The sequence below is a fragment of the Equus caballus genome, chromosome 5, assembly GCF_041296265.1.
Source record: "Equus caballus isolate H_3958 breed thoroughbred chromosome 5, TB-T2T, whole genome shotgun sequence".
Taxonomy (NCBI): Eukaryota; Metazoa; Chordata; class Mammalia; order Perissodactyla; family Equidae; genus Equus; species Equus caballus.
In genome coordinates, this window is record NC_091688.1 from 39,043,274 (window position 1) to 39,061,180 (window position 17,907).

At 46.7% G+C, this 17,907-nt stretch overlaps 1 protein-coding gene across 4 annotated transcripts; it reads left to right on the forward strand.

Moving 5' to 3' along the window:
- The first annotated feature begins 594 nt into the window (after positions 1–594).
- LOC102148294 (T-lymphocyte surface antigen Ly-9) lies at positions 595–17,443 on the forward strand. 4 transcript variants are annotated; one of them, XM_070266999.1, is made up of 7 exons: positions 609–654; positions 5,635–5,749; positions 8,127–8,510; positions 10,781–11,059; positions 12,661–12,789; positions 13,347–13,544; positions 17,200–17,443. In XM_070266999.1, the coding sequence occupies exons 2-6, from the start codon at positions 5,635–5,637 to the stop codon at positions 13,355–13,357; spliced, it is 918 nt and encodes a 305-aa protein (XP_070123100.1). In that variant the 5' UTR covers positions 609–654; the 3' UTR covers positions 13,358–13,544; positions 17,200–17,443. The 4 variants fall into 4 exon arrangements, with proteins under 4 accessions (XP_014583866.1, XP_070123100.1, XP_014583865.1 ...); XM_014728379.3 differs by lacking the exon at positions 13,347–13,544; XM_014728380.3 differs by lacking the exons at positions 12,661–12,789; positions 13,347–13,544 and having other exon boundaries at positions 595–654.
- Positions 17,444–17,907: the final 464 nt, after the last annotated feature.

The window sequence follows — 17,907 nt, forward strand, 5'->3', positions numbered from 1 at the left end:
TTACAGTTGCTCTAGCCCTCAGGCCTACAAGGCCTTTGTCAGTACTCTTAGCAGTGCAGCTGAGTGGAGCTGACCCTAGGCATGGAGCACTCAATTGTTTCAAGATTTAGAAGGTGGGGCTGATCCTTTTTATGGCTACTTGTGAAGCACACGTCTTCTTCTGCTGATAAGCCCCACCCCCCAGAGGACCACACACACCATCAACACAGTCCTGGTCCATGCACACTTCCCAACCCCCTGGAGTGTACCCTGATGCCCCACTGCAGAGGCCCCCACCTCTCCACCAATGCCCCCCACAGTTCACCTCATTCTCACACAGGTCCTGCCCATCAGAGGTAGACATACTCACCTGACTGTAGAGAATCAAGGCACCCAGTAAATGCAGGCCAACAAGTAGCCTGAGAGCTTGCTGTTGGGTGGGGATTGTCCCTAGGGCAGGCTGTCTGCCCTGCCTGAACTAGATTAAATCTGCACTCTAGTTGGTTTGGCAGACCCCTGGGCTAACAGGCCAGGGGAAGAACCTCAGTGGCGTCTGCTGGGGTCTGTGTCAGCACTGGATTGTGACCTGGACTTTGTCACAACAATGGCCACCACCAATGTCTCAGTCTCCAGAGAGGTCTCTCCTCTCACTGAGATGCACCCAGAGTCTACCAGGTGAGTCTTTTTTCACCAAAAGATTGTCAGCCTTCTCTCTGGTGACTTTAGGTTGCTGAGATGGGTGATTTTGTGCATGGGCCCTTTGAGATCCAGATCTTTTTGGCTTTCGTCTGATAGCTTTTCTGGGGGTATTCCCCGCTGCAGTTAATGGCCATCAAAGCCAGATAGTAAGACCTTCGTCTCAGTTGTGCTAAGTCTGAAGGATGCTTGTAGCAGTATCAGCCCCTGCTCAGGACCTCACTCCTCCAGGGAGGGCTGCGCACCTTAGGGTGACTCCCGCTGGCTGCCTGAGAAACTCTGCTGCTCCTGAAGGTGGCTTTTTTCTCTCCAGCTGGAATTTCTGCCTCTTCTGCCTTAGTCAGGACTGTCCCTTGTTGTGGGGATTCTTTTTATCCAGTTTTCAGTTTTCTATCCAGGGTAATTTTTCCAAAAATAGTTGTAACCTGGTTGTGTTCATCGGAGGAGATGAATTCAGAGTCTGCCTATACCACCTTCTTGACCTAGTCTCTGAATATCTTTTTATTGTGATTCATTATTTCTTTTTCCTATTCATCAGATTGGATGATCTAAATTTGCATATCTTCAAGTTCAGTGATTATTTTTGTCTGCTTGTATTTGCTGTCGAGCTCTTACAGTGAATTTTTCACTTCAGTTATCATATTCTTCAACTCCAGAATTTCTACTTGGTTCTTTGTTACAATTTCTATATCTTTATTGATATTCTTTATTTTATACATTGATCTTATACTTTTCTTTAGTTCTTCATACATGATTTCCTTTAGTTCTTTGAGAATATTAAAAACCTGATTTAAAGTCTTTGTCAAGGAAGTCCAACGATTATGCCTCTCCTGGGATATTTTTCCCAGTGTAAATGTATCATGTATTCTTGTTTCTCTGCATACCTTATAATTTCTTTGTTGAAAACTGGTCATTTAAAACTGTATAATATGGCATCTCTGAAAATCTGATTTTATCCATTTCTAGGGTTTCTCGTTGTTGCTGTATGTTGTAGTTTTCCTTGTTTGTTAGGTTCCATTTCTGAACTAATTCTTCTCATTTGCATTCTTTGCTGTGTGCGACTACTAATGTTTCTGCTCATTTAGCCTAGTAGTCAGCTTACACTGTGCAGAGATTTCCTTAAATGCCTGGACACAATCAGTCTCCCAGTCTGCTGAGGGAAGGTCTCTCTGGGCATGTTGGTGTTGTCTTCCATACTCATGCAGGCATTTGACAACTGTGCCATTAGAATTCAATTCCTGTTGGCATAGAGCCCCACTGTTAGCTATAGGTGAGGATGAAGGCCTTCTCAGTCTTTTTCTGAGCATGCCCACAGCCATATGCATGTGCTTAGACTTCTAAATTCCAGGAATATGTCAGGGCTTTTCAAGCCTCTATGGATATCTCACTTCCTAGCTTTCCCTTATCAAGCTTTAATTAGTCTATTTGCATCGATTGTTATCCACTACCTCAGGCAGCCTTGAAGTTAAACAATTGCCTGTAATTGCTTTTTCAAATTCTGCTGGGTAAGAGGATGTTCACAGTGGGAGATCTCTAAGTTAAGTGGGATACAGACTCTGTTATAAGTAGGGTCTTCAGGCGTACCACCAGATATGTCAACTCACAATAATTTACTGGGAATGAGGCTTTTAAAGGGTTCTCTCTAGTGGCTGCAAGGCTGCCAGTGTCCACCAAGAATACAGGCATTTATTTTTCAAGTGAACAGCACTGCTGCAGAGCAGAGAAGTGACTATGGAAAGTTAAAACACAATGAAAACTCCCTGCTCTTATTGAAGTTAAACCATTTTTCTTGAATAAATGCTTCTCAGGTTACTGCAAGCCATTATTTGATTTCTAGGATTCTGAAAAGTTCTCTAAAAAGTAGACAAGTTTTCTCACTGTGTCGAGAAGAATTTTTGAAGATCTTTACTCTGAAATTTTCTACTCTTCATTTTATTTATTTATTTATTTATTTATTTATTTATTTATTTATTTTTGATGAGGAAGATTGTCCCTGAGCTAGCACCTTTGCCAGTCTTCCTCTCTTTTCATGTGGGACGCCTCCACTGCATGGCTTGATTAAAGAGGCATGTAAGTCAGTTCCTGGTATCTGATCCCATAAACCCCAGACCTCCAAAGCAGAGCTTGTGAGCCTAAGCACTAAGCCACTGGGCTGGCCTCTACTCACCACATTATATCATACATTGTAAATTATTAATTGTTTTCTAATTGTGGTTAAAATTTCTCAGTATTTACATACTTCTGGCTGAATGACCTATTAAAACAGAACATTATCTTGTGACTTTTTAAAGTTTTAGTTGTATTGTTTTTAATAAAAATATTAATTATAATGTTTTTTATCAGCAAATAATTAGTTGAATTATAGAGGAAGAGAGAAGGAAGAAAAAAGCGGCTAGTGATGACCTGATGGTACCTACTCCTGTCTCCTCCTCTCTCCAGTTCAACTCTGGGGCTGTCCTGCTGCTCTCCTGAAAACTATTCATGGCTGCGCAGGTGGCTCTTTGCTCTTACCCAGAAATAATGGTCAGGAAAAAAACATAATTCAGATCCTCTCCTCCAAAGTTTCCTTTACCTAAACACCTAGCCCTCCTCCTGGGAATATACTTTCCTTTCACATTGTAAAGCAACCAATCTCTCTGTTTCCAGGGTCTTTCACAGTCATGACTTGAATTTCTCAGAATCTACATGTTCCTTTTCCCCTAGAGCATATCCATGGCTGGGATGATATCAGCTTGTGAGCACTTTGCCATTTATGTAAAATATGACCTTGAACAAGTTATTTAATCTCTTTGAACTTTCAGGATACTCTTTCATTAGTGCATGTAATGCTTAGATAATATGATGTTTTGGGGATTTAATTAAACATATATTGTGGATTAGTTGAAAGAACACATGGAAAGTCTCTGGCATAGAAGAGGTATTCAATAAATGTATCCTTCACATGACCCTCTCTCAACTAGGGTGCCTTGCCCTTTGGAATTCAAATAAAATAGACATGATCACCCACCAACTCCCTTGGAGGTCTAAAGAATTCCCTACAATTTCTGTGACTTCCTAGGAACTTACATTCTCATGGTCACCTCTCAGGCCTCTTGTTCTTCCTGTGTGCTCAGCTCACTGAACTCTACATTTTTCTCCTACCTGGCCCTTCCTGACACACACGTCATGCTGCTGTAGATCCAGGTGTGCCCTCCTTTAATTCTGGAAACGTTCCTGGCATCAGGTAGTTGTGTGTAGCACACTCTTACCAAAGGTTTTGCAGCTGGTGTGTATGCCTGTTTGTGTGTTACACCTTGGCAGAGGATGGCTGGGATGTAGAAATTAGGTTAGATATCTGGATTTCTAAAAATTCCCTGTGGTTTTCCCAGCATGAAAAAGTCTACAGTCTGGTTCTCTGCAGTGTCCCTGGCCTGCACCTGCATTGCTGGTTCCCTATCTCTAGGCTCCTCCTCCCTAACCCCCTTAAGCAATTGCTTTTTGTAACTCAACAGTTCTCACATGAAGAGAGCTCTCACAAGAGGTGTAGGTACATAGAGGAAGGGGATCTAGGAGACTTGCTCCCCATGACCCTGAGAGTGACCAGTGGAGGAGCTGCCCAGATTTTGACTCCATACAAGAAGTTTCAGACCATAGGACTCATGGACTGCCTTTTGAAGTAAAGTCCTCATTACTAGGTGGGGTTGTGAGGATTCAAGCCAGTGTTGAATATTATCTTGTCTGGGATGCTGCAGAGCAGTTTAGAGGACACACAGACTGGAATCAGGTGGCTTGCTTGAGGTCACACAGTAGGATTGGACAGCAGCTGTGACTTTGGGAACTTTTTTCCAGAGTTTGTTGTTAAGAATTCAGACCCTGACCCTTGATTTGCTGTGTGACCTTTCAAAAGTTGTACAACCCCTTAGGACTTGGGTTTCACATTCATAAAATGGGTTTAGTACTCAGTGCCCTCACTACCTTGAGTGCACGGTCATGGGGCCAGTCCTGCGCTCCAGCCTTGGGGTGTTCTACCTGGGCAGCTGAGGGGGAAGCTTCCGTGGGGAGGAGAAGGAGGCACTGCCTGGGGATTAGGAAGATGGGGCTGCTCCCCTAGGGTGCGGGAGGCAAGAGTTCTCAGATGTTGCAGAGTATCCACTCTCGGGGAAGAGTCCGGGGCCTGACCCTCAGTAGGGGTGGTGAGTCTGAGGCAGCGGAGGCTGTGGCCAGGAGGATGTGCAGGTCTCTGTCCCTGCCGCTCTGTGATAGCGGGAGCAGGGCTGGCAGAGGCTTAGAGGAAAAGCCTGTTGTGATGCAGCTAAGAGCCTGTCAGTGTCTGTAGAGGTTAGTCTACGCCCTGTGTGGGGAGCATCACTAGCACTAGTGGCCACTGAGAAAGCCATGTAGGTGCAAGCAATAGGCAAACGGCAACATGTGCATTGGGGTGTGGGGATTTGACACTTCACACAAAGAGCTTTGCTTTTTTGCTCAGAGCTTCTCACCTAGGCAAGTGACAGTTGGAATTTGTGGAAAATCTGAATGAAATTTGACTCATTAAATAGGATGGGAAAAGAGGACATGAAAGGCTTAGCCCAGGCTGGATATGCTAGAGTGACCTCTGAGCTGACCACAGGCTAGTCTTGCTGGATAGGGTTGTCTGGGGCAGGGTGTTGACCAGAAAAGAAGGTAAGGGTTTGACGGGTGCGTGGGATGTAAAGGGTGAGATCACTGAGCTGATTTTGCCACAGGGAGGGGTCTCTCCAACACAGTGCCTGGCATAGGATAGAGTGAGGCTGTTTATGATTTATTCTGTAATTACGAGTGATGTCCTACTGTAGGTGCTGGGGATGGTAGGAAAGATCTGAATGGCTCTAACTATTGGGCTTCCATGCCAGAACTAATACTTAGCTCCACCCCTGGGGAGGGAAGAGCATAAGCGGCTTGTCTGAGTGAAGCTTTTCCTCTGCTTTTGTCTCTGCCTCCTAGATGTTTCCTCTGCAGCGGAACAGGCTGGCAGGGAGCCTGCGATGGGGCCCTGCTCAGAAGACTCCCCTCCTCTGCTGGGCCTCCTGGCTCCTGGGCTTCAGCAGCCTCCTCTTCAGTGAGTGGTCTGGGCTCCTGGGAGGGAGGGCAGCGGGGTGGAGCAGGGGATAGGGTCTCTCTCCCCTGTCTGCTGTCTTTGGTGGACAAAAAGACAAAACAAGTCTTTAATTTAGCAAACGCACTGCATTTGGTTTCGAGTCCAGGAGTGAACAGAAAGAACCGATGGCATTTTGGTTGTGGGGAGTCTGGGAACCCTGAGCTAGGGCGGCCTTGGCCACATCAAGGGACCATCAACAGGGAGGTGAGGCCACTTCTGCTACAATGACAGGGAAGCCAGGAAAGCCTGGAGCTGCCTGGGGAGAGGGAGGGAGACAGACAAAGAAGCTGCTCCTGGGGACAGTGTTCCCTGGTGGGAATGGGGCACCCCTGGCCTGGAAGTCAGAGGGGACCTGCCAGCCTCTGCAGCTGTCGTATGGAGGACGGGTCTGACCTGGCACAGCCATGTCTGGGCTGGAGGAATCAACTCCAGTCTGGGCTTCTCTGAAAAAGGAGAGTGAACAAGCTCTCCCCACCTGGGTTTTGGGATCAACTCCAAGCACCAAGGAGAGAGTCCCAGGGAGTTTCACATTTAACTTCAAATTACTTGTGAATTTTGCATTCCACTACAGTGTTAGTTTTCACCTTAAATGTTAAGAAGCATTTATCTTGGCATAAAGTGAATCTTCTAGGAGGATGCCTTTTTCATGCTTATGGGTTGCATCTCCCTCCACTCCCAGACTGACAAAGCACTGTTTTAGAGAAAAACTCTGGAAACGAAGGGGGTACCCATTAGTTCAGAAACGATAGAACAAACTGAATAATATGGAGGATAAAAAAACAAATGCACCAGTTGTCTGGATGAGATTTCCCATTTCCATGAAGTCAGATGCCTGAATTTCCATGAGCAAAATGCAGGAGACTGAATGCAATGAAATTCTCATTTTGAATATGAACAAGAACCTTCATAATTTAAGGGTGTCTACATACCCACATGTTTATATATGGAGAAAATGTGGAAGGAAACAGCAGACTGCTAAGGTGGGTTCCAGGAGAGGGTGAACTTGGGGAGGAAATTGAGGAGAGAGAGGTAGAGACAGGGGAGGGTTAAGCAAAAAGGAAACTGAAAGAAAGACTGTGCTAAGGACGGCCAAATATCTCATCTATGACTTTATCAGAGATTTTATGTTTATGTAAAACAACACTAAATAAAGAACTAATGGGAAAATAACAACTAGTGAATTGGAATTCAGGTGAAAGCTTTCATTCTTGAATTTTTTTGTTCTAATTTCCAAGCCACTATATGAAGTTGCGGGGAATTATATGAAATTTAGTGGACTAGAGAGAATTTACACACAGGTTGTCTTGAATTCCTGATGAGTTGTGCATTAGACCCCTTTAACCAGATAACTGAGCGTTAGCAGTAAAATGTAGGCTTTCTCCACTTCTTCAATATTATTTAAGTGGAGAAATATGTTAAATTATATAGCATTTTCTCCATAGGTTCTGTTGTCTTTGCTCCTGAGAGGGGTCTCCAGACCATCTGGAAAGACATCATCTCCTTCCACACAGTGTGTGGAACTCGGTCTACAAATCCTGCTCAGGAAAGCTCACTGCAGTTGTGCTGTTCAGAAGCAGCTGGCTGAGAATCTCGGCCATAGCTTCTCAGTTTCTGTCTGTGGAGCAGAAAACATCAGCTTCTTTCTCTCTGTTTCCCTGTGCTGACCCCCTCTTACCAACACTGGGGGAAAATAGACAAACATAATTCAGTCAGAATTACTGTGAAAATCCCTTAGGAAGGTGCCACCATGGAGACTGAAATGCTGTCTCTCAGTTCGTCCATCTGCACATTTCCCCATTGGAAAGGGGCTGTTCCCTTGAGCCCCAGGTTAAATAGAGCACTTACAGTCAGTGTCCATTGTTGTACCCAAAATTGCATGTTTCAACATGCAATTAACTCTAATGCCATGATTGACTGAGGTGTTAAAGAACACTTTTACTTCACTCATTAAGTAATGAGGGAATCAGGAGGCTGTTCCAACCTGTTCAAAGAAAGATTCAGAGACCACACCTACATAGACAGGGAGGAATGCTGGAATGAATGTTCTTGAGCTCCACTTCAGCAGCCCAGAGTTCATGGGTTCAGATCCTGTGTGCGGACCTACACACTGCTCATCAAGCCATGCTATGGCAGCATCCCCCATAAAAAGTAAAGCAAGATTAGCACAGATGTTAGCTCAGTGGCAATCTTCCTCAAGCAAAAAAAGAGGAAGATTGGAAACTGTTCTTAGCTCAAGGTCAATCTTCCTCACCACACACACACACAAAAGATGGGTCCTGTGGTTCTCTCTTTTATTCTTGATCTAAAAACATTCACATTCCTGTTTCCAATGCCCTAGGTGTCTGCAGCACTGGGGTCAAGAATTCTGGAGCACATGGCGCTGGAGTTCAGGATTCTGGATCCTACATTTCTCTGAAGAGGATCCGAGGAGGTTCTGTGTGGTTTCATCTGATCAAGGAGCCAGGAAGTGAGCTGGAGGAGATCGTTTGGGCCTTTGGCCCCGCCGTTAAACACAGAGTCATGCTGCAAGTCCATAACGGGTCAGAAGGGACTCCAACCTGGGTCAGCCTCCAGGACAAGTACATGCAGAGGGTCCATGTGCCCAACATGACGTCGCTGAGGATTGAGAACTTGGCCCCTGAGGACAGTGGGCAGTACCGAGCTCGAGCCAGCTTAATTGGGGGAATGGAATCTAACCAGATTTTCGACCTCACTGTCTATGGTACGTGACACCCCCTCACCTCAATCCCATGGCTATGACCTTCTTTTGTGCCTATGAGTGTTACACAGGCCCTATTTTGCAGGACTCGTTCCCAGAGCCAGACTTCAGGCTGTGTTTTCTCTCTTGAAATTAGGACAAGTGGGTTCAGCACAAACGGAGAGCAGAGCTGAGATTCACACCAGGGATGAAGTCACTTCAGTGTTTTGGGAGAGGAAAATGGAAATTTGCAGAAATTTAATTTCTGCCATAACACTTATTTTTCTTTATAGGGTTAAGTTTTCTTGATTTGTGTATTAGTTTTCTATTGCTGCTATAGCATATTACAGTAGTCACCCCTTATCCATGAGGGATACATTCCAGGACCCCTAGTGGATGCATAAAACTGTGGATAGTACAGAATTCTTACATATGATATTTTTCCTATACTTACATACCTATGATAGTTTCATTTATAAATTGGGCACTGTAAGAGATCAACAATAATACATAATAATAAAATAGAACAATTATAGCAACATACCGTAATAAAATTTACCATAGATCTTAGCAACCTTGGCATACAATGTTTTTTCTTTCTTTATTAAGTCAAGAATTTTCACCTTTTCACTTTTCAGCTTCTCTTTGGCACATCCGAATTGCTAGCATCACTGTTCTTGCTTTGTGGGGCTATTATTAAGTAAAATAAGGGTTACTTGAATACAAGCACTGCAATAATGCCATAGTCATCTGATAACTGAGACAGTTTCTAAGTGACTAGTGGGCGGGTAGTGTACACAGTGTGGGTACACTGGACAAAGTGGTGATTCACATCCCAGGCTGGGTGGAGTGGGATGATGAGATATTTCGACATGCTGCTCAGAATAGCTCGCAATTTAAAACATGACCTGTTTATTTCTAGAGTTTTCCATGTAATATTTTCAGTCCGTGGTTGACCATGGATAACTGAAACTGCAGAACGCGAAACCACTGATAAGGGTGGACTACTGTGCTACAAATTTAGAGGCTTAAATCAACACAAATTTATTATCTTTCTGTGCTGTAGGTCAGAATTCAGACACAGGTCTCTCTTGGCTAAAGTCAGGGTGTTGGCAGGGCTGTGTTCCTTTCTGGAGGGGCCAGGGGAGAAACATTTTCTTGCCTTTTCCACCTCCTGGTGGCTGCCTGCCTTCCTCTGTCTTCAAAGCCAGCAATGGTGGTATAAGTCCTCCTCACATTGCATCCTTCTGAATTCTCCTTGCTTCTTTTACTTTTAAGGGTCCTTGTGATTACATTGGTATCATACAGAATCCAGAATAATCTCACTATTTTAATGTCAGCTGATTAGCAACTTTAATTCTATCTATTACCTGAATTCCTCTTTGTCACTAACCTAACATATTCACAGGTCCTGAGGATTGGGATGTGGACATCTCTGGCGGGGAGGCACTATTCTGCCTGCCGTAATTCAGAAATTCTTTTGTTGTTCATCTCCCCTATGCCCTGTGATCTTCCTCAGCCCCAGTCGAGGCCAGCCTCACTCACGAAATCCAGCCCCAAGAGCCTCCATAGACGTAGGAGCAAGTCTAGCCTGCCACACTTCTGAAGACCTCATTTAGCACCTCTTTCTTACCCTACAGCTCCTCTGCATAGAGAAATACCCTCCTATGGAGAGTGGCTTTGACAGCTTTAGGGCCCCATGGGATTTCTATGACTGGCTTGTAAACCTGTCACTTATCTTCCTCTGTGTACCACAGGTCCAGTGGCACGTTCTAACCACACTCGGGGGTGTCATTCTTAGTGGCTACCACTGCATCTCCCACAAATGTCTCCACTTTGGGGTGCGTGGAGTCTGCCTCTGGACTCCCAGAACTGGCCAGACGTCCTTCTTCACCGTGGGCTGTGTAGTCCAGGCATCATCTCAGCAGGAGAAGCAGGGCGAGGGCCCAGGACCAGGACAAGTCCTTCATTCCTGACTTCTTCTCCTTCTAGGAAAGACTCATTTTTTAAAAATAATGGGCCTTGGGGAGGTAGAGCAGCAGCTTTATTTTCTTGAGGGAGACTTTAAGCCTTGCTCAGTCTAGTGCAGTCACATAAGGCTTAACTCAGTGGCTCCCTTCCTTCTTGTCTCTTGCAACATATTTAGCTTTGGGTAAATTCTATTTCATCTATAAAATGTCTCACCTTCCTAGAGGGAGGAAGACAGAGCTTCAGTGAGATAGTGGATGAGAATGTGTAAATTGTAATGTTGTCCACTCACATGAGGTTCCATTCTCTTGTCCCTCCCACCCTAGAGCCCGTGCCCCTTCCCCAGATCCTGGTCAAGTCAGTGTCCACCACAGGAGGCTGGTGCAACATCACGCTGGAGTGCAGGGCTGCAGGGGTCACAGAGGAGCTGCATGTGACCTGGGAAAGCAAGGACCTCCCAAGGGAGCTGGAACCAGCCTACAACTCCTGGACCCTGGCTGTGAGCCTGCCTCTGAGCCAGCCCAATGCCAGCCTCACCTGTGTGGTCAGCAACTCCGAGGATGAGAAAACTGTCACCACATTCCTTGGGGAATTCTGTGACTATGGTGAGTACAACCTGCTGGAGGGGAGGGGCACTGTCGGAGCTCAGGGAGCTCTGGGGTCTGAGGATTCTGGGCTTTTCTCCCCACCATGTTTATCAGCACCACCCCCACCTTGTCACCCCCTGAAGGAGTCTGGGAGGCACATCCAACTTGTTTCTCCCTTTAAATGACCGTCATGTCTATGCCTCTCACCTCTTGCCCCTGCTGGTGGGCAGCAGCTGTCCAGCACCTCTCCCACCCAACCCGTCCTCCACAGGGAATGCAGAGTGGTCTTCGGGAAAGAACCTGGATTGTGTCATTTGTCTGTGTCGCCTGAAGGGTTTGACCTCCAGGGACTCTCTGTAGGATTCAGGGCTCTGATGCTCCTCTGCTCATGTTTTGGTCACTGACACACTCACACCGACCTGCTTGCTTGGAGTCCTGAATGCCTTCTGCTACTCAAGGTTGTGAGCCTCTGGAGGTGCTGTTTCATCCCCCATCATTCCTCCCACCTTTTCCTTCATTTCTTGCCTTATTCCTATTGAAGGATTTCCCTCACGCACGGCTGAGTTCAGTAGCATGTGTCCCATGTTGTCACACAGAGCTCTGTGCTGGGTTTAAAGCTCTGCGGTGGCCATCTTGAAATTTCTGACAATCTTTGAACACGGCTCCTCATCCTCATTTTGCTCAGGGCCCTGCAGGGGCTGTAGCCATCCTGTCCTCAGGCATCACCTTTAAGGAAGGTCCCTGGGCCCCCACTGAGCGGCAATGCTCTGTTTATGTACCTGTATCCTCCAGAGCCTGGAGCACCTTGAGGGCAGGGACCTCTCTTCTCCTCTGAATCCCTGTACCAAGCTCAGCTTCTGGCAGTTTGTTCACAGTGTTCCATTGAATGAACGGATGACCTGGTACCCCTGAGTGCAGCCTCGTCACTCTACCCTTTCCTCCATGAGCTGCTGGAGGGATATGATGTGTCAGCATCACAGAAAACTCCCTGTGACCCTCCCCTCACCCCCATACTGGAGCCTCAGATAAAGTTCAACACTCAGCGTGACCCACTAGACCCTCTGAGAACAGACTCCTGCCTGCCTCTGACCTTCCTTGCCCGGCTCCTCCCTGTCCTCTCCCTCTCCTGTCTGCCACAGTGGGGTGCTGACAACTCCCAGGAGCTGGCTTTTTAACATGGTCATGTCCTCAATATGGTGCATCTCCCTCCTGGAATGTCCTGCCCGTCATGAGTATCTGGTAAACTCCTATTCCTTCCTCAAGACTCAGGTTACCCATCACCTCCTCTGGGAGGCCTTCCCTGAAGACCTATGTGCAAGGTGTAAACCTCTATTGCACTGTGATCCCTCTGGCTGGCAGACTTTGTTATTCTCTGTCTTCCCTGCTGGGTGATGAGCTCCAAGGGCGTGGACCAAGTCTGGTTCATCTCAATATCCCTGGCATGAAGGAGGAACTCGGGAACTGGTTGAATGAATGAATCTCCATGCTCCTCTCTCTTCGGCTTCTGAACCTGGACCTTCAGACTTCTCCACCTGCTCTCTCTATCTCTCCTTGGCAATGGGTATCTCAAGTTCTCTCTTGCCTTAAACTTCTCCACTCTCTCTGTGTGAGGGAAACAGATTCGCATGGACAGGTCACTGCAGGCCCCCTGCAAGCCATCCGAAGGATCACCGTGGCCGTGCTGTTCTTCCTCGGGGCTGGACTCTGCCTTTGGAAGACACGTGAGAAGAAGATGGAGGCTGGAAGAGGCAGGTTGCACTTCTCCTTTCTGGCTTAGATACTTCCCATCCCTCCTGGGTCCTTGGCTCCCTTTCTCCTGCATTTTACTGCTCAGGGAATGTCCCTGTGGAGGGCATGGTTTGTAGACATGGCCTTGGAGTTCATAGCAGTGGGGGAGGTTACAGGTTTCCAAGGCCCAGATTCAAGCTCCACTCTGTGCATGACTCAGGTATAGAATTGCAGGAGGAACACAGGAACCATCATGGTGACATCCACTATGCAGAGCTGAGCCAGCAGGAGTCTTGAGGGGTCAGGAAGAAGACGAGAGCTTGGAGCAGTGCCAAACAGGGCTCTCCCAGGTCCCTCTGTGCCTGGGTCTGGGCATTTCTGGCCCTGCTGTCTCTTTAACTCTTTCTAGATAGTCACTGGATTTACTAAGAAAATTTACAATGGGGGCCAGTGTAGCAGTGGAGACTCTGGGGGAATTCCCATGCAGTTCATATCAGTAGTATTGGTTCCATGTGGGTCCCTCTGGGGCCTCTCTATCCCTCAGCTGTTCTAGGAACTCGCTGTCTTGCATTCCTAGGATATTGGTGAATGACATCTAGAAGCAAAGGAGACTCTCACTACTGTCTGCAGTGAGGTCCAGAAGTCAGGCCAGATCATGAAGATAATTTACTTGGAGAAAGCAGGAGAATCAGCATTCCTAGGACACCTCCACGCTGAGCTTGATCCCTGCAGACACCTGCCTCTTCCACCTCTGGTCCAGCTCCAGCTGCCCCTGGTCTGTGTTACTCTGACCCTTGTGTCCTCAACTCCCTGGGCACATGTGGCCCTGTCACTTTCTCTGAAGCCTCTCCAAGCTGCACTCCATGATCCCCATGCCTGCAGGAGATCGGTTCTTCCTCTGTCATTGACTCGGCTCCTGACCGCTCTCCTCGTGAAGCTTCCCGAAGGGGACCCTCCTGACTGTGCATGTGTTAATCTCCACAACCATTTCTGTATGTCTTTCTGAGAACACGAGCACAAGCATGGGAACTGTGTAGAGGTGTTGACCATGCCACAAAGGAGAGAGTGAGGCCCTTGGTGCTGATTGCTGAGTTGAGGGTCAATGGAGGCAGCATGGATGGGTGGGAGCCCACAAAGGCAGCAGCCTGCGGCTTCCTTTGTACCTTGCGTAAAGCTCCCTTGGGGATGTTGAGCAGTGTGTGTGTGGGAGTGTTGGAGGGAGTGTCTAATGTACATTATGTACTAGCCAGAGCCCTTGTTCTTGACCGCCTGTGCTTTCAGGCCCTTTCTATTCTTCTGTTTCCAGAGAATGATTCCAGAGGCCCAAAGTTGGAAGGTGCATTCTTAGGAAAACAGCTTTAGTTCTCCTGTCTTGGATAGGGGCCCTTGGTGGTTAGAATGGATGTGCAGTGTCCTCTGACCCACCCCAATGGGGCTGCAGTGGGTTGTGAGGGGTGAAGCTTGTGGGAAGGTCTGAATCAGCCCTCTCCAAACTCTTCTGCTGACTCTCAGTCCCCCACAATCATGCTGGCCTCAGACCAGGGCAACCTCTCTTTGTTCACTGACATCCCTCTGTCTAGAATGAGAGTTCCCTCTCCCTGTTCCTTGCTCCCAACCCTGCCTATTGAAATACTACCATCCTGCCTAAAACCTCCTTCCAAGTCATGTGTTCCATGGATCCTGTCTGGTTCCAAAGGTTTGGAAATGGTCTCTCCTACATCTGACTTTTTCAAATGCCTTGGACATAACTAAGGCCACTGCCACAGTCTGTCCTGGATTAGCCATGAGTCTTCCGTGCTGGACTAACCTGGGGCTCCCTCAGGAGGGTGTTGGGCCTGTAGGAGGTCAGGACCAAGAAGACAAGCACCTCTCTGTGTGAAGGATCTGGGCCACCCAACCTCCCACAGGGGCTCAGTAGGCTGAGACCAAGAGCACAGAGGCTGCTGCAGGTCCTTCTGGTGGTGAGTCCATGTGGAAGCAAGAATGGACATGATGACCTCCCATGACCCCGCTGATGAGCTCTCATGACTCTCCCTGGCCCAGAGATCTGAAGTGGGGACTTCCCTGCTCCAGCTCCAGCCTCATGTTGTCTGAGGACCTGAGTCAGCGTGCACTGTGGTGTGCGGGAGCTTCTCCCCTCCATGCGAGTCCTTGCCTCCTCAAAGCATCTGCCTTCTGCCTTGAATCCCAGCTCTTGTGTCAGAGATGGACCCACTGGTACTATAAACTGTGGTACCTTGTCTCTTGGCCTAGATTCCTGGGTCTCTTTGTTTCCCTCCCAGCTCAGCTCAGCTCAGCTGCTTCATCCATGTCCTCAGAAAGCAAAGTTCTGAGCTACAGGCTTGAGCATTATGAAGCAATGTTAAGAACCTGCTGGATGGCGCATGGATAAGGGAGGAGTAGGGGGATCCATAAAAAGTCTGTGTCTGACCTCTTTTCCCTCAAGCTGAGCAGAAAGCTGAGAGAGAAAATGATGACATCTCCTCACTGGAATTTTCTCTTGTCATGAATTGACTCCACCACTCCATTGAATCTGCTCTTGTCCGGGTTCTCAGGAAACTCCGGGTTGTTAACTCCAGTGGTCAATTCTTAGCCCTCATCTCCTGTGACCTCTCAGCAGCAATGGACCTATACTTCCTCGAAAGACTGTCTTTACCTTGCGTTCCCCACTCGCCATTCTTTTCCTCCTACTCAGTGGTTGCTCCTTAGTTTCCTTTATCAGTTTCTTTCCCATCTCTCCAACCTCCAAGTTCTGCGATATCCCAGGGCTCATACCCAGACAACCCAGACCACCTCTCTTTACTACCTGCACTCATTCTCTTTCTGATGTTATGGCCACGCACTAGTCCCCAGAACCTGTGACTTTATGACCTTATGTGGCAAAAGGGACTCACAGATGTGATCCCTCCCCTGGACTCCACACCATAAATTTCCAACTGTTTCCTGGCCATCTCCACTCGCATGTATAACAGGCATCTCCAGCTTGACTCATCTAAATTGAGACTCCCCAATTCAGACTGTATGCTGCCCATTCAGTTTTCCATCCCAAAAATGTCACCTCAATCCTTCCATTTGCTCTAGCCACAAAACCTTGGTGTCATACTTGACTTCATTCTTTTTCTCATACCCCACAGTCTATCAGCAAATACTGGTATCTTTTCATTCAGTACATGTATTCAAATATTTATATATCCATATATATTGATACATATATTCATAACAAAATACATCTCACCTCCTCCCTGGCCCCAGGTCCATTTCTCACCTGTATTATTGCAGTAACCTCAGTCTCCCTACTTTTTTCTTAACTCCTTAATATCTATTTTTGAAATATCATCCAGAGTGGTCTTTACAAAACCTAAGTAGCATCGCATTACTCCTTAGCTCAGAACTCCCCTTGGGTCCAGTTTATCTGCAAGGCTCTGTACCATCAGACCTCATCTCTCACACTCTCCTCCTCCCTTAATACACTTTAGGACACTGGGCTTTTTGTCCTTCCTTCAATGTACCATGCATGCTCCTGCCTCAGGGCCTTTGCTCTGCCTAGAATTCTCTTCCTCCACGTGTCTGCCTGTCTCACTTCCTGACCTCCTTCAGGTCTTTGTACAAAGGTTATCTTCTCCCCTGACCTCCCTATTTAAAGCTGCCAACTCCTCCAGGCGCCATCCTCCCTCCTCCAAGCTCTGTTTTTCTTCATTGTTCTTCAAAAGGCTGTGAGTCAGGGGCCGTTTAATCTGGGCTGTAGTTTAAAGACAATGGGAATGGAGGCCTCAAAGTGTAAACTGCAAATCCTATTATGCAAATACCATTATTCTTCCCAGGAAACTGCAACACTGATATGTTAATGAACTTGCTCCAGGTCACATAACTAGGAAGTGGCAGAGCAGGGGTTAAATTTTGGAGTTGGATTCTAAAGCCCCCACTCTTGACAGCTGTACACTGGTTAAATAAGGTAGTCTATCCGCATATAGTGGAGTACTATAGACGTAATAAGAAGGATAAATTGCGTCTTTATATATTTAAGTGGGAAATTGTCCCTGAGATATTAAATGAGTTATCAGTCAATATGTATGTTATCCTGTATTATAAATATATACAAACATATGTTTATGTTGGCATAAAGGAAGTCTAAAAGCTGATATGTCATGAAGTTAACAGTGGTTACTTTTGGAATCTCTTTTTCTGTAGCATCAGAGTCTCTATAACACTTATCAGAAAAAAGGTCATCTATTACAATTTTTGAGTAGGGCAGTGACATGAGCAGAGCTGTGTTTCAGACAGATAACGCCACATATGTGCCAACCAGAAGCACATCATCTTGGAAAGTCATTAAAGTATTTATGTTCATTTTCATTTTCTATTGTGTTGAATTGATGCCTTCAGAATCTTTATTGAAATAATCCCAAATATCTCTGGATCTCTCTACACAGGGCAGGCAAAGCGAAAATTGTGGTCTAAGTGATTCAAATGGACACTCCCCATGACCCAGCTCACCAACCTGGCTGTTCCTCAGATCAATGGAAGAGATTTTAAAAACAGAAGCTTGGACCCTACCCCAAACTGGTGATCATCTGTATTTTTAAAAACTCAATAGGTCATTGTGATGCATGATCAGGATAGAGAACTAAAACGTTGGTCTACATGAAGCCTTCATTAAATTCAAATGGGAGTGCACATGGCAAGGAGAGACTGAGTTTGTCTTCCAAGACAGTTCTCACTGTGTGCTCAGCACACAGTGCAGGTAATGTTGGTTGAGTGAAAGAATGAGTGAATGATGAGACCCCACAGGTTGGAATTACTTTGATGTGCTCACCAAGGTTCAAAATCTGACACAAAGACTCTGAGCCTGAGCCCAGAAGCTCCATTTCATCCATTGTCCTGTGTGATTTGTGTTGGAGATGCAAAATCTTGCTAACAAATGTCAAAAGACACTGATAGGCACCACCAGAATGCTGATTTATTAATTTGTAGTAAGAGGCACACTTGCTAACTGGGCTGGATGGTCCTGTTAGCCTGAGCGGTGTGTCCTCTCCCAAAGATAGGCTACACAGGAAAGGAAGGTGTCACTGGGCTGCTCGGGGAGCCCTGAGTCAGGACAGGTGAGTAGACACTGCTAGTGTGGATGCCAATGGCTTTCT